This window comes from Anas acuta, chromosome 25 (assembly GCF_963932015.1).
Source record: "Anas acuta chromosome 25, bAnaAcu1.1, whole genome shotgun sequence".
Taxonomy (NCBI): Eukaryota; Metazoa; Chordata; class Aves; order Anseriformes; family Anatidae; genus Anas; species Anas acuta.
Window position 1 is genome coordinate 5,495,995 of NC_089003.1, and position 13,553 is coordinate 5,509,547.

General features: G+C 41.9%; 1 protein-coding gene across 1 annotated transcript in view; it reads right to left on the minus strand.

Moving 5' to 3' along the window:
• The window catches only part of NSF (N-ethylmaleimide sensitive factor, vesicle fusing ATPase), an 83,505-nt gene that overhangs the window by 47,907 nt on the left and 22,045 nt on the right, over positions 1 to 13,553 (minus strand). Inside the window, exons 4-8 of the mRNA XM_068660766.1 lie at positions 12,732 to 12,771; positions 8,611 to 8,777; positions 7,146 to 7,253; positions 6,441 to 6,516; positions 880 to 1,035 (exon numbers count right to left, since the gene is read on the minus strand). Coding sequence (XP_068516867.1) covers positions 880 to 1,035; positions 6,441 to 6,516; positions 7,146 to 7,253; positions 8,611 to 8,777; positions 12,732 to 12,771 — 547 coding nt within the window. The remainder of the gene's footprint in view (positions 1 to 879; positions 1,036 to 6,440; positions 6,517 to 7,145; positions 7,254 to 8,610; positions 8,778 to 12,731; positions 12,772 to 13,553) is intronic.

Consider the following 13,553-nt stretch of genomic DNA (forward strand, 5'->3'; position numbering starts at 1 on the left):
TTCATTTGTGGGGAGAGAGAAGGTGGATCAAGAAATATAAACATACTTAGAAATTATGTAGCTCCGAATTCCAAGTTTAAATATGATCCCACAAAGATTATTTTCAGAGAATGAAGACTAGCTATACCATCCCTAGCTACTTTACGGGACAAAATAAGATACTTGCAGCTGCATATTGCTTAATAAAATTACTTTTAAAATCAGTACCATTTATCTGCCTGCCAGCACATGTTTACAAAGTAATGGGACTGCCTTTTCTACCCTAGACCCAAAAAGGCTATATTTAAGAATCTGTGCTTTTATTTCACAAACTCCAAGACGTGCCATGGCCTGTGCATCCTCTGCAGAATTTCAAATCAGACCAATCCAAGATCACACAGGACACTCTGTTTATTGGGCTAACGCTGTGAGAAGGACATAAGTTCATAGTGCAATTGCCAGAACAATAGATACTATACATAAGGCAGGATCATTAAGGACAGAATTTCCTTTGATTTGTACAGAAAGCCCATTGCCAGTAAGTTAGAAATGGGAGCATTCAATCTCATTGCTATGAATAAATGAAGCATGCAGAAGAATAGGCAGTGTTTGGGTTCCAACAGAAAAGTATTCAGTTAAACCATATATTTCATTTGCTCAGACATTTCATGTACACTGTTGAGCATTCAAGTTGCTTCTTTGTCCCCCTTTTTTAGCCAAGTAACAGGAGTACGAAAGACATTCAGGAGCAACAGAGGAAGAAAAGGCTTTGTTAGTCTTTTAGATCTCTAAGTAACTCCCATGTTATAGCATAAGGTTGTTAGTTGATTTCCAGTCTTTCCAAACCAGAAACGGGTCTGCATCCTCTACCCCAGACATATTTCTCTCTATCATACTTACCCATTTGCTCCACAATTTCAGGTGGAAACACTCGTGAAGCAAAAGCTCGTCGGAAAATATCTGAGAACTCTTTGTCAAGGCCACCAATTCCCATTTTCTCAAAATTCCAGTCTGGGTTGATGATCGACTGGCGGTTCTCCTTGGTCTTTGATTTACCTGTAAAAAAAAAAAAAAGAAACCATTTCAAACATGTGGCATAGCAGAATTACATTAAATAAAAATACAAACACCAGAAAGGCTCCACCAGGTCAGAGCCGTGTGCAGGTAAACCAATGTTCCCTTGCAGACATTAGTTTGGAGGACTCCTTGTAACAAGGATGCTGAACCAGCTACTCAGCTTGCTTGGTGCACAATTTCCCCAGCCTTTACCTGTTCCTGTTCAGGGACTTCAAGCCAGAAATTGTTCCTATTCATTTAATAATCCTCAATGGATTTCTCTGACACAAATTTATCTAGGCCCCCTTGAACCTATGTAAAATCTGAACACCCTGCAGCATTTGGTTCACCCTCTTTCAGGCCACTTTGGGTAGCATCAGACTTGTCCTGAGTTCTCCTCGGTTGTATCTTTTCCAGACACAACAGTCCTAACTCGCTCCTCAGTCCTTACACTGTTGCTGCTCCACTCTTGAGCATCCGTGTTGCTCTCCTCCCAGTCTTCTCTATTTCTGCTACATCCTTTGAGAGACAAGCAGACCCAAACTGTGCACACTGAGGATTGTCTGCATTTTAAATATAGATGCAAAATTATGCTACGCTTTGTTCACATTTCTTGATTATTAGAGGTAATACTTCTTAACATCTATGCTTAATAGTTCTGAACAAGAGCCAGACAGCTTCCGAGCACAGGCCCAGCATTTCCTTAAATCTTTCATACCTGGGATCTTGGCCTTAAGTAGCAATTATATTTGACTGAAGTTAGGAATGTTTTTCCTCCCACGCATCACTTTATGTTTATTTATATTGAATTTCCTCTGCCATTTTATTTCTTAGTCACTCAGCCCCACAGGAGCAAGCTTTGTCACCTCATTACTCAGCCTTTATTCCAGCTTATTTAATAATTATAATGAAAAGCAAAGGCCCCAGCAGAGATTCATGCTGAACTCCACTGGCACTGGCTATTTACCTCTAGCTTTTCATTGTTCATCCATTTCTGTTTAGTTTCTTTTCAAAAAAAACTTCGATAAGGAATCGCTGAAAGAGTTTTGAAAAACAAGCAGACTATGTCAGCCCCTATTCCTGTAATAAATTCCAGTAGGATCATGAGGTAGGACTTCCCTTACAGGAAGACAGGCTGACCCTTCCAAGTGTATCACCTTTATATAGATACCAGGGAATTTGATTCTTTATTACAGTTTGGGTTGATTTTTTTTTTCCTGTGTGGATTTCAGGTTTAAGTCTCTAGCTTTCCAGGCCTTCTGTGGAATCCTTCTGAATTCTCCTCTGCTCTGCTTTCAAGAGACCCCACCAGGAGCAGAGTGCTTAGTTCTAGGGCCCCCAGAAAGATGTGGAGGTGTTGGAGTGAGTGCAGAGAAGACCACGAGGATGCTCAGTGGCTGGAGCAGCTCCATGGTGCAGCCAGGCTGAGGGCATTGGGGTTGTTCAGCCTGGAGAGGAGAAGACTCTGGGGAAAGCTTACAGGGGCCCTCCAGTGCCTGAAGAGGGTTTACAGGAAAGCTGTGGAAGAGGGACTTTTTGTGTGGTGACAGGACAAGGGGGAATGGTTTTAAGCTAAAAGAGGGCAGATTTAGGCTAGCTATTAGGAAGAAATTCTTTGCTATGAGGGCGGTGAGGCCCTGGCCAGGCTGCCCAGAGGAGCTGTGGGTGCCCCATCCCTGGCAGTACCCAAGGCCGGGCTGAATGGGGCTGGGGACAGCCTGTGCTGGCAAGAGGGGTCCTTGCCCAGGGCAGGGAGTGGAATTAGGTGGTCTTTAAGGTCCATTCCAAACCAAACCTTTCTAGGATTCTATGACTGACAGCACTTGCCATCTTCCAGTCCCTGGACACCAGAGCAATTTTAAGCAAGGTTACACAAAACCATTACAAGTTCAGCTATTTCACCTTTGAGTTCCTGTACAACTCGGGAGAATAAAAGCCAGTCCTGGCAAATTACCACTGCTCATTTTCCCCATTTGTTTGATTACCTCTGCTAGAGATGGTTCAAATTGAGCCAGATTCCCTAAGCACAGGTTTAGCAATCTCTGTGCAATATTCTAACAGCCTTCCTTTCCCTTTTGCTGACAAAATCCACCTAAGTTTTAGTCTTAGAGAGCTCCCTGCTCCCTTTTCAGAGAAGCTTAAAAGTAATTTAGGATGTAGGCAATAAGTACAAATACTACAATAAGAGTACAGCTGAGACGCTACCAGACAGATCCACGTAGACTTGCCTTAAATTTATGAGGGGAATTTATAAACAAGCACTGATGCTCACATGAGTGAGATCAACATGTCTGAATGGCTTTTAGCTACATCACTTTGCTTAGCTACCAGAGAAGCAAACAGCAATATTAAAAGCCCAGGGAAGAATCAAAGATTTTCAAAATATTCCTTAATTCTTGCTGAAATTGAATGTCATGTATTTTCTGGGATATGCACAGTGCTTTACAGGATTGACTCTGGGAACAAAGCATCCCCTAATTTTACACATCTAGAAGTGCAGTAAGCACACTAAGCAGAAGCTCCATGTTAGCTGAACTAGACCACTAATAACCTTGGTCTAAATACACCTAGAAGAAACACTCTAACACTTAGCTCAACAAAATAAACGAGAGTATGCCTCTAACACAGTAGGGACAACATTTTACCAGCTCTAACATCCTGCACTAACACACAGAACCATGCAGGACAGCAGTGATCATTTGATTCACTGACTGTTATATATTTACCATCTCACTGCTCCACTGCAGTCTTCAGACCAGACCCCTCAGCCAGGCATGTTACTTTTCCTCCAGAACTTGGCCTACACTCCCCCCTTCTGGCTGCATCTGATCACAATAAAATTCTTGTAGATTGAACTAAAACATCGTTTGTTGGTTTTATAACACAATTTCATACCACATACAGGAAACTGAATTAGCATTATTTTTTTTTAACGATCACAATTCTTATCTGCTGAAGAAAATAAAGGCCATTAATGAAAGCAGTCCTCAATGACACTTATTTTATTTTTATCTCCTCTCCCAGAATTTAATTATTCACAACTTTACAATTCTCCAGAGACTAACAAAGCACATTAAGTAGCTCTGCCTCAGATCAATGAGGAGATTACATAAAGTAGCAATCAGAAGGAAGTAAATTGAGGCATAAGCAACTCTTTTGTCTTGTCTGCAGGCAATGGAATAAAATCACAGTGAAGGATTCCTATTTCCAATCAATTAACACTCCCACAGGACCACTCTTCACACCTATCCAGGCTAGGAAGAAGATCGCAGGTCATTTTATGGTTTTGAATATTGACCAAATAAAATACCACTGCTTGCTCTGATGTAATAAATTGGATTATGTTAATATTCACCTCCAGCTGTCCAATCAAAACATGGTCAAAACTAAATGGGCTGTAACCATGTAATTGCAGGCATGAAATAGCTGTTCATGCAAACTTCATTCAGTGCTCTTAGAACTTGTATCCTTGTTAATACGCTTAATTAGTCATTTACAATCCCGTCCCACAGGTCTCTAGTGCTTGTTTTATTTTCTCCAATATAGATAACCGGCTGTGCTTTCAGATAAAAATGTCCACGTAAGATGTGAGGTTACAGAACAGCTTCATGTCTTCCCCCTTCTGCAACAACTGTAGCTTACTTATTAAGCAGACAACTACAGAGCACAAAGTCACAGCCTCACACTTGAGGAAAGATAATACTTCAGTGCAGGGTCAAAACTGCCTTTGCCACAGCTCCCGCAATGCTGAATGAGTTAAATTCTCTTGTCCTAAGTGTCCAAATACCCAAAGTACTGAGTACTCACAGTCAAGCAGAGCTGTTCTTTGAACACAAACCTACTACAAAAACCCTAATCATTGGGCAAGTTGCTGAGCTGCCCAGGTTCACCGAGTCCTCACTCACAGCACCCTTCATCTGCTGCAAGCGTCCTGCCACTTATCCGTGGAAGAGCAGTAGCAAAACCAAAAGATTTCTTAGTTCATGGGCTCCATAAAAAGGAAATAAAGAGGAAAGGAAAATAAGAAAAAATATATATATTCCTGTACTGAGCAGGCATTCTTATCATACTCAGCAAGGAATGCCTAGAGCCATCTTACCAACAAGGGACGCATTTATAACTACAGGCTTACTAAGCATTGTTGACTTCATAACACAGATAGGAAAAGGAACAGCCAGACGAATAGTGTCTACCTGTTCTGCAGGACAGCTACCATGACCCCAGGGAGTGCACACAGCCACATGCAGGGAAGATGTCCTCACTGCCCACTCTGTGGTCCAGGTCCCCTAACATTCAAGCTGGTGGGTCTGTGGGAAAGCACCAGACTCCTCTCTAGCTCTACGTGAGTTTCTTTCTAAATGAATGTAAGGAGGATGCATCAATTATTCCCTATTTGTTGGCCAGTAAAATCTGAAATTGTACACAAAGATTTGTTTTCCTGAGACCTTAGAACGTGCTTCTTAAAACAAGAAGTTCATAGTTTTAATTAATATACATTAATCTATGCTTTGTTAACGTGCAAGCGGTTAATATAAATCTCACATAATAAAAATGCTGTGCTTTATTTTTCAGTTGTCATCAATTTCTGAAGAGCAGGATTTTCAGAAGTCAAGAAAAATGAAGTGCTCTTCCGAAGCTACCTTCTAGCATCTTTTTAAGGTTCTCCTTGGAGAAGGGATCTCATTAGAGATGGGACTGTCAGAAGCTCTGCACACATTCTGAAATGTTTGCTTCTCATTCAAAAAAGTTCTCATTTTCCCTTTTCTCTACTGTTTAAAGTTAAACAGGTGTTGGCTTGTTAGTGTTCCTAAAAATATAATTCTCTGATGTTTAAAACAAAACATTTCAACTAGCTGCTGTATTTCACTGGAAGTCCTGGTCCACGGTGCCTCTCTAATCCAGCCTTATGAGTCCAGAGCAATCAGGCTTACCTCCTCTCTTCTGACATAATTTGTTATCATCTGTCTCTCAACAACGGACACCTTTCTCCTTGCAGCACTGTGTATTTCAGATACGCCATGGCAATAAGCATGGCAAGAGGCCTGCAGAACTGCCATAGCCCCTCATCCAGCTGTGGAGCTACATAGTGGGCTGACAGTGGCTTCCATACAGCCCCTGCTAGAAGAAGCAGTCTGTAGGAAGGACAGCGCCTTCTCAGAGCAGTTGGTTCCCATAGGCACCTGGCCACGTACTAACTGCATTCTAAAGGATCTGTGAAAGGTTCCTAGGGGATCAAGTACAATCATCTGCTACAAGACATTTTAAGATGCAGTTTTCAATATATTAGGTCAATTCATATAATAGGAAGAAACAAACTTTTGGTATACAAGTCCTTGAGGCCTGAAAAGCAGCAAACTTCAAGCAGTACAAGCAGTACTTGTCTCTTTGGATAAAGATGCACTTACCGATCAAATTGAGAGAGGAGTTCTCAGCTTTTTCAAAGGCCACTTGACTGTTTCCAAGAACCAAACCAATCTCAATCTGAAAAAAGGGAAAAAACAAATAGTTAAATTTAAGCTATTAGACTCAACTTCAGATTCTTCTTCAGTATCTCCATGCAGATCTCAGCAGGAGAGAAACAGCTGAAAGATCTAGTACAAAAGTTTTTGGAAGGAATGTGAAATACCAACACATCCTCTAAAAGTAATTTTATTAAAAATTATTTAACTCTGAATGCAGTAGTTCATTGGGTATAACTTGGCTTTTTTAAGTTGTTTCTTTAGTTCATAACCAACTGTTTTATTTCAGCAAGGTCTAGCAAGAGAAAAAAATATGTGCACAGTGTACAAAAGAAAAATCAAAACTCAACAAAAAGAGTTCTTCTCAAGAGAGAAGGTTTCCACAAATTAGCATATAATGTCCAAAAGATACTCATATCTCACCCAGCTCTGCACTTTAGTGGGTGCAACTCTAAGCTCCCAACTACACAAGCACATGAGACTGCATGAAACTGAAGACACTGATCTTCTCCAAGGAAAAAGCAGCAGCCAGATGGAACCAAAATAACTTCTCCAGATGTGAGTAACCTCAGTTCCTCATTGTAGCAACACCTGCTCCATACTTGAGCCTCTGCAAACCCTAGGGAATGAACATGAATCCTGTGTCCCTACCTTTTGTTTTTTACTTGCTCCAGACTCTCCTTTGAGGATGCTGGGATCCATACCTTCCATGTCCTTTACCACCAGGCCAAAAAGTTTGTCATTAAAATTGAACACAAGCTGTGGAAAGAAGAAACAGAAGTTGATTTTAAGTAATTAAAATGCTAATAAGATTTTGACAAAGCTGCTAAGATATGAAGAGAAAAAAGCTTGAGGACAAAGCTTACCACCCCACAAATTCTACTTCTTTTTATTCTGTAAAGGTTGGGCATACTAAACATGTCCTTTTCATGTCCCATACTTACGGATTACAGAACAAAAAAGCACACCATGAAGTCAAGTGGAAAAATACAAAGAATTGCCTTCTTCCAAGAAAAAACTTCTTTTCCTTTCTTTGCTGCAAGAACAAATTAGCTCAAATCTTTTTGATGTTTCATTTTTCAGTTTGACAAGGATACCTCAAAAACAACGCTAGAGTGGCACTGGACAGAATGAACTTTAAGACAAGTAACAGAATGAACATTACGAGAAGCGGGGTCCCATCACATCGAAAAGAGCATGCTGTTTCCTTTCCTCCAAGGTTACATTTCCAACTCATTTAAGATTCAGGCCCTGCATGTTGCAAACTACCATCACAGAAAGCCCTTAATCTGTCCTGAGAATGTGACAAACCAGAGGCTATCGCAGAATAACCCTTTACCGAAAGGGCTGTTAGACATTGGAACAGGCTGCCCAGGGAAATGGTGGAGTCACCATCCCTGGAAGTCTTTATAAGACGTTTAGATGTAGAGCTTAGGGATATGGTTTAGTGGGGACTGTTAGCGTTAGGTCAGAGGTTGGACTCGATGATCTTGAGGTCTCTTCCAACCTAGAAATTCTGTGATTCTGTGGAGTTCTTAGGGGCAGGAACCCATCTGCTACAGAGCTGAGAGGCTCTATTAAAGGGATTTCTGAAAACTGATGTTCCTAAGTCAAATGTTTCACGCCTATCTTACCACTGGAAGCTGTAGAGCAGTAATGAATGTTACAATAAAATACACTGCACACCAAAGATGCTATGGAGAATTAATTAAAGCTGGCATTCATTTCTGATTTTGTATATAAGGAAGACAAAAGTCACTTCTCAAAAGATTCCAGGAGCTGCCATGCTTATAGCCAACCAGGCTAAGGTGCAGGGAGAACCCAGGTTTCTCAAGCCTCCCGATTTTCTTCACAAAGATACATTTATTTAGGTAAGAAAAAGGCAGATTTTAAACCACTCTGCTTCTGCTTTCAGTGAAAATCATGATGGTTCAACGTTTAAGAAGATACCAATTACACAATAAACAATTTCTGCTTCTTAGCTGACCTCTGCAGCTGAAGTCTAATTACTTAGATACTCTTCAGTATTTCATACCATTGCTTATACAAGCACTTAATGTTACTTAAGATCTTTTTAGCCTTTAAAAGAAAGAACAGAACCAAAAGAAAATCACACCTGCTGGCCTATTGAGAAGGCTTGGCTGTTGAACTGCTGGATGAATTCTGCAGCCATCTTGTCTGTGTCATAGGGGTTGGAGTCAATGTTCTTCTTCTGCAGAAAATCTATCTCAACCGTCATCGTGCCAATACACTGCTTCGCCTTGTCGAAAGTATATAAGGAAACTGTAAAAATAAAAATATATAAAAATATTTTTAAAAACACATTTCATAAAGCAAGGTCTCCCCACAATCTATTAAATATGCTATAGGTTTAGCAGTGTATGTTCTTCCATTCTGAATGATTATTTCATAAAATTGAATATCCCATTTCAGATAGAAAATCTCATTTCTCTTGCATCCTCCTTCTACTACAAGAGCAAAACTACAGCGAATTTATCTCTACTGAGAATCCCTGCATTTCTTTAAAGTCTCTAATAATGTCCTTTGAAACAGCTCAAACATGAGCCTTGGGGATAAGGATAGTGAAAGCAAGTTCACACACACCATAGAACCACAATACCTTCCCCTCAGCATGTAAGACTTTGGATGATATCTTAAGAAAGCCCAAAGGAAGCGTGTCTTACCTGAAAAAGCAACAACCAGAGGTCATAATTGTTTTCCAGTAGCAAGAGATTGACTATCTTGTCTGCAGACTAGGTGGCAGAAAGTTAAATTGTATTACTGCACTTGAACCTGCAGATAAATTAGCAGGCTTCTACAGCCCAGAATGAGGCACCACCCAGCCTTCCTCTCTGACACAGGGAACAGCTCCTGCCCCTGAGGCACACTTGGGCCCATCCTAGCTTTCGCCAGGACACCTCCAGCAATCCAGAACCAACTGAACAGCCCTTGGATGTAGGCAGAAAGCAAAGTGACAAAGTTACTTTGCTGCCATTGCCAACTGCCTCCAGTCCCCGCAGCTCTCAAGTTACATCAGGTCAAAACCAGGAGGACACTTGGGACCGTTGCTGCTGGAGGAAGAAGGATAAAAGGAAAGAAGAGCACAGCTACGTCAGGGCTACTGCCTCAACACAGGCAATTAGAAAGGCAGGATCTCACAAAGCAGGCACTCCTAATAACTCACAAAGGACGGAAGCAGTTTCTCCAGAACACTGAAGTATATTACAGGCTTGCTTTGAATCTGGAGAACAAAGTCCTGTCTGCTACAGAAGTCACAGCTAAAGTAAAGCAGTAGGAGGCGAATAAGGGACATGCACCTCTCGCAGGGCTTGCTGTACCCCATCACGCCTCTCAGCAACAGAATGGTTCCAGTCAAATCCTGCAGACTTCTGGGAAGATGGCAGGTTAACATCCGTACCCACCATGCTATGAGACAGGACACACATATAGGGAAGGAAAAGAACCTGCCTCTTGCTTAAGATGAAACCAGAAGACACATCGGTCATCACAGCACACACATTTAACAGCCTTCCTGGCACACAAGGCCATCTTGGAATGAGCTACCAAAGAAGCTACCTTCTGGGAAAGTGGGTGAAGAAGAAACACTAAAACCCCTTCCTGAACTGAGGTATCTTTAATAGCTTGGTAAAGGAAATGGCAGCAGGGCAATCACATAAGCCGCTGCTAAAGAGGGAGAGCCGTGGGTCCTGTGAGGGAGCACTGGGGGCTTTCCCTTCGGGTCACTGCAGGGCGCTGACTTCCCTTCACCCGCCTCACCTCACCCCACAGCTTTGTCAGAAAAAAAAAGTTTCAGAACACCCCGGAACACAGGTGTCAGCAGGCCAGGGGCAGTCCTCACAGCGAGGACTGAGCGCTGGGGAGGCCTGGGACAGAGGAGAACCCCACTGCGGCCCTGTCAGCACCTCCAGCACAGGAGCTGGCAAAGCCAAGCTGCACTAAAGCCAGATGCCAGCCCCCACCTCAGGGGCTCAGCACCAAGTCCCCTTTCCCCAAAGGCGCTGTTTTGAGATCTGCTCACCTGGGAAGGCTGGGGGGCTCAGCAGCACCATCCCACTAAGCACAGGACTGCACCTTAAAGTACAGCTCTCACCTCATCGGGGGAACAAGACAGAAAGGGAGCCCTGGGGAGTCACTCATTTTCTGAATGTCTCCCTATCTGCAGAACAGCTTTAGAGATCCTTTACACTCAGCTACTCAGCAGGCAGTCATGTAACATTCAGTCACCCTACTTGAAATTACTTCAGTTTTTTAAAAAACAAAACACATTCCCACAGGGTTTGTAAGTTTCTAGCAGGGTCTTGTACAAGTCCAATCACAAATCTGTTCTAACAACTGATCGTGCTAAATATTAGTGTTCATTTTCCCAAATAATTTTCACATCAAAAAGCATTTATCTGTAAGCCAGCTGGCACACATTACTGATCAACAAACAAATAAGGGTGAGAAAGAAGTTAATCCTGAGTCTGCCCCCAACCTCAAGAAAATAAAAGGGGGGTGATTCTTCAGTTAAAAAAAAAAAAAACAAAACAACTTTGCTACAAAAAAAAAAAAAAAAACCACAACTTCAAAGCAAGACCTATGAGGCATGTTGCACACGGAGGCAAACAGACCCACTCCAGCTTGTCACTCCAGAAAGGGATTGACAGAGTTCATACTGCTCACCCAAGTAATGATCCATCCCCATGACCTCGCTGAGACTAAAGGAGCTGGGAAACTGACCAGACAAGGGTGAGCCTCCCAAACTGCTTCACATCCACGGCTGTACCAGAGGTAACTGTGCAAGTGAAGGACAGGGCATGCAAGCTGAGGGATACAAATCAGCCTCTTTGAACATTAGCAAAGAGGCATCAGGCTCCATTAAAACCTGAGCAGCGGAATACACATCTTCAGTTTGCGTGAACTCAAGATGCAGCCCTCTCCCTTCATCACAACGCAGAATCCTTCACTTCTTGTCAAAACTGGCATCATGGCATCCTTGAGCAGAAAGGCATTTACTGCTTAACATGTTCAAAAGGGGAGTGACAGCAAGAAGCTATAGATTTCAGCCTTCCTGTGGACGGTCTGTCCATGAGCTGAGCATCAAACACAGACACACAGACAACACCAACCAGGCACCAAGCAAACACAAAACAATGAAAAGACTCAGGGCTCTCAAAAGCACTGTTCTGCAGCACTGGCCTGTGGGTGGCATACCTTAAGCGTAACTTGCACAAGGAAACATCCTCTTTTTATTTTATTTTTAAAAAAGCAGCTGCACTCTGCAGCTGAATTTGCATTATGTATTCTCACGGAGTCATTTATATTTCTGGTACAGTGAAGTACCTTTGACCTGAAAGGCATTTGTTTAATAAAGTGCCTAAGCATACAGGAACTATGCACACTGGTCTCAATTTTGCAGCCTCCTGATCAAGAAACACTGAAGAGAACACAGAAGTGTAAATGCCACCCTCATCACTGACTGGCAGAAAACACTCTTGCCTCCCACATTCCTGCAAGAGCTCAGGTAAACAGGAAGGCAAGAAACTCTGTAAATGAGTATGTACAAACACCAACATTCAAATGACTCTCTGCATGAGAAATACACTGCTCTTACTAGAGTTGCCTGACAGGCACACCGTGGTGTTTTCCTGCACAGGGTCATGGTTTCCTGCACTCCAGCATGTTTGACACTGAATTTAAGAAAACCAGCATTATCTTTTGAGATTATATTCATATGTTGATGATCTGGAGGCTCTCCCTTAAGCAATATTCCTGTCAGTATCAGTGAAAACATCAGTGCTATTCACAAATCTCATCCTGCCAGCAAATCCAGAGCAGACTGCTGGCCTTTGACAGCTCTTAAAACTTCCCCATTCTCAAAGTTTAGGTGCAAAGAATATCCTCAACTACATCATCAGCTTTCTGCTAGCTGGTAAGCGTTCTCCAAAGCCACAAGGGCAGACTACCCAGCATACATGTTCAACGTTCACATCTGTGGGGACACTGACGTTCCATACAGAGGTAAACTGGCAGATGTCTGAAGGTAAGTCAAAATACTTGTCTAGGTTTTGCAAATTTTAAGAGACAGGAAGCCTGCAGACACAGAGGCAATTCCCTCTGACCAACGAGGGCCACGTGTTACTTGAAGAAAGGTTGAAGGTCTGGGATTTTCCACCTCAGTTTCACTTCAGTATGGAAGCACAGAATCCATTTTGATCACGCTGCAGTCTGACTTACCGTCTATCTCTTGTCCAATGGAAAGTCCAGCCCATTTTCTCTGTAAGAACAAGACAAACTTCAGAAACCTTGTCTTTCAATAGAACACATCTACTCAAAGCCAGCATCCTTACTTAACAAAACAGCTCCCACCTCCCCACCATGAGAACCCTAAGGAGAAAAAAGGACAGAACCAGACCTTATAAAGACCCTCAAATTAACAGGAAACAAGTCAAAATAAAGGAATCATTTCTACTAATAATTCTATTTTCTGATCTTGGGAGGTGATCCTGTCCCATTTCCTTCATATTATTAATCACCCCACTGTCTTGGATGTTAAAGTTATCATATAGGATGTTTTAGAGTTTTTTGTGGGTTATTTTTGTTGTTGTTGAGTGCTTTTTTGGTTGGTTGGTGTTTGGTTTTTTGTTTTGTTTGGTTTTTTGACATTCTTCTTCTTTCCTACTAAAACTCCGTTGATGATCAATCACAGAAGAGGTAGCACAACAGGCAAGAAAGGCTACTTGTGAATTATCTTAAAAGCTTACACGTAAAGAGTAGTTGCAGGAAATTGTTACAATGTGAAGTTATAACTTTAAAAAATTATTTTTTTTTCAGAGAACTAGTAAGAATGGAGCTGTTCAAAACCATTAGCTTCCTTCAAACTCCTTTAAAAAGATTTGTGCAGTGCAGAACTACATGAGAATTGGGAAATGGTTCAGTAACTACGTGATGTGAAAATCCATGACCTTTACAATGCCAGAAGTTACTGTTCAGTAATTGCAAAAATGGTATTTTTGCAATGCTTCTTGTGATACAGGCTGGCTAGTGTGCATTTACAGT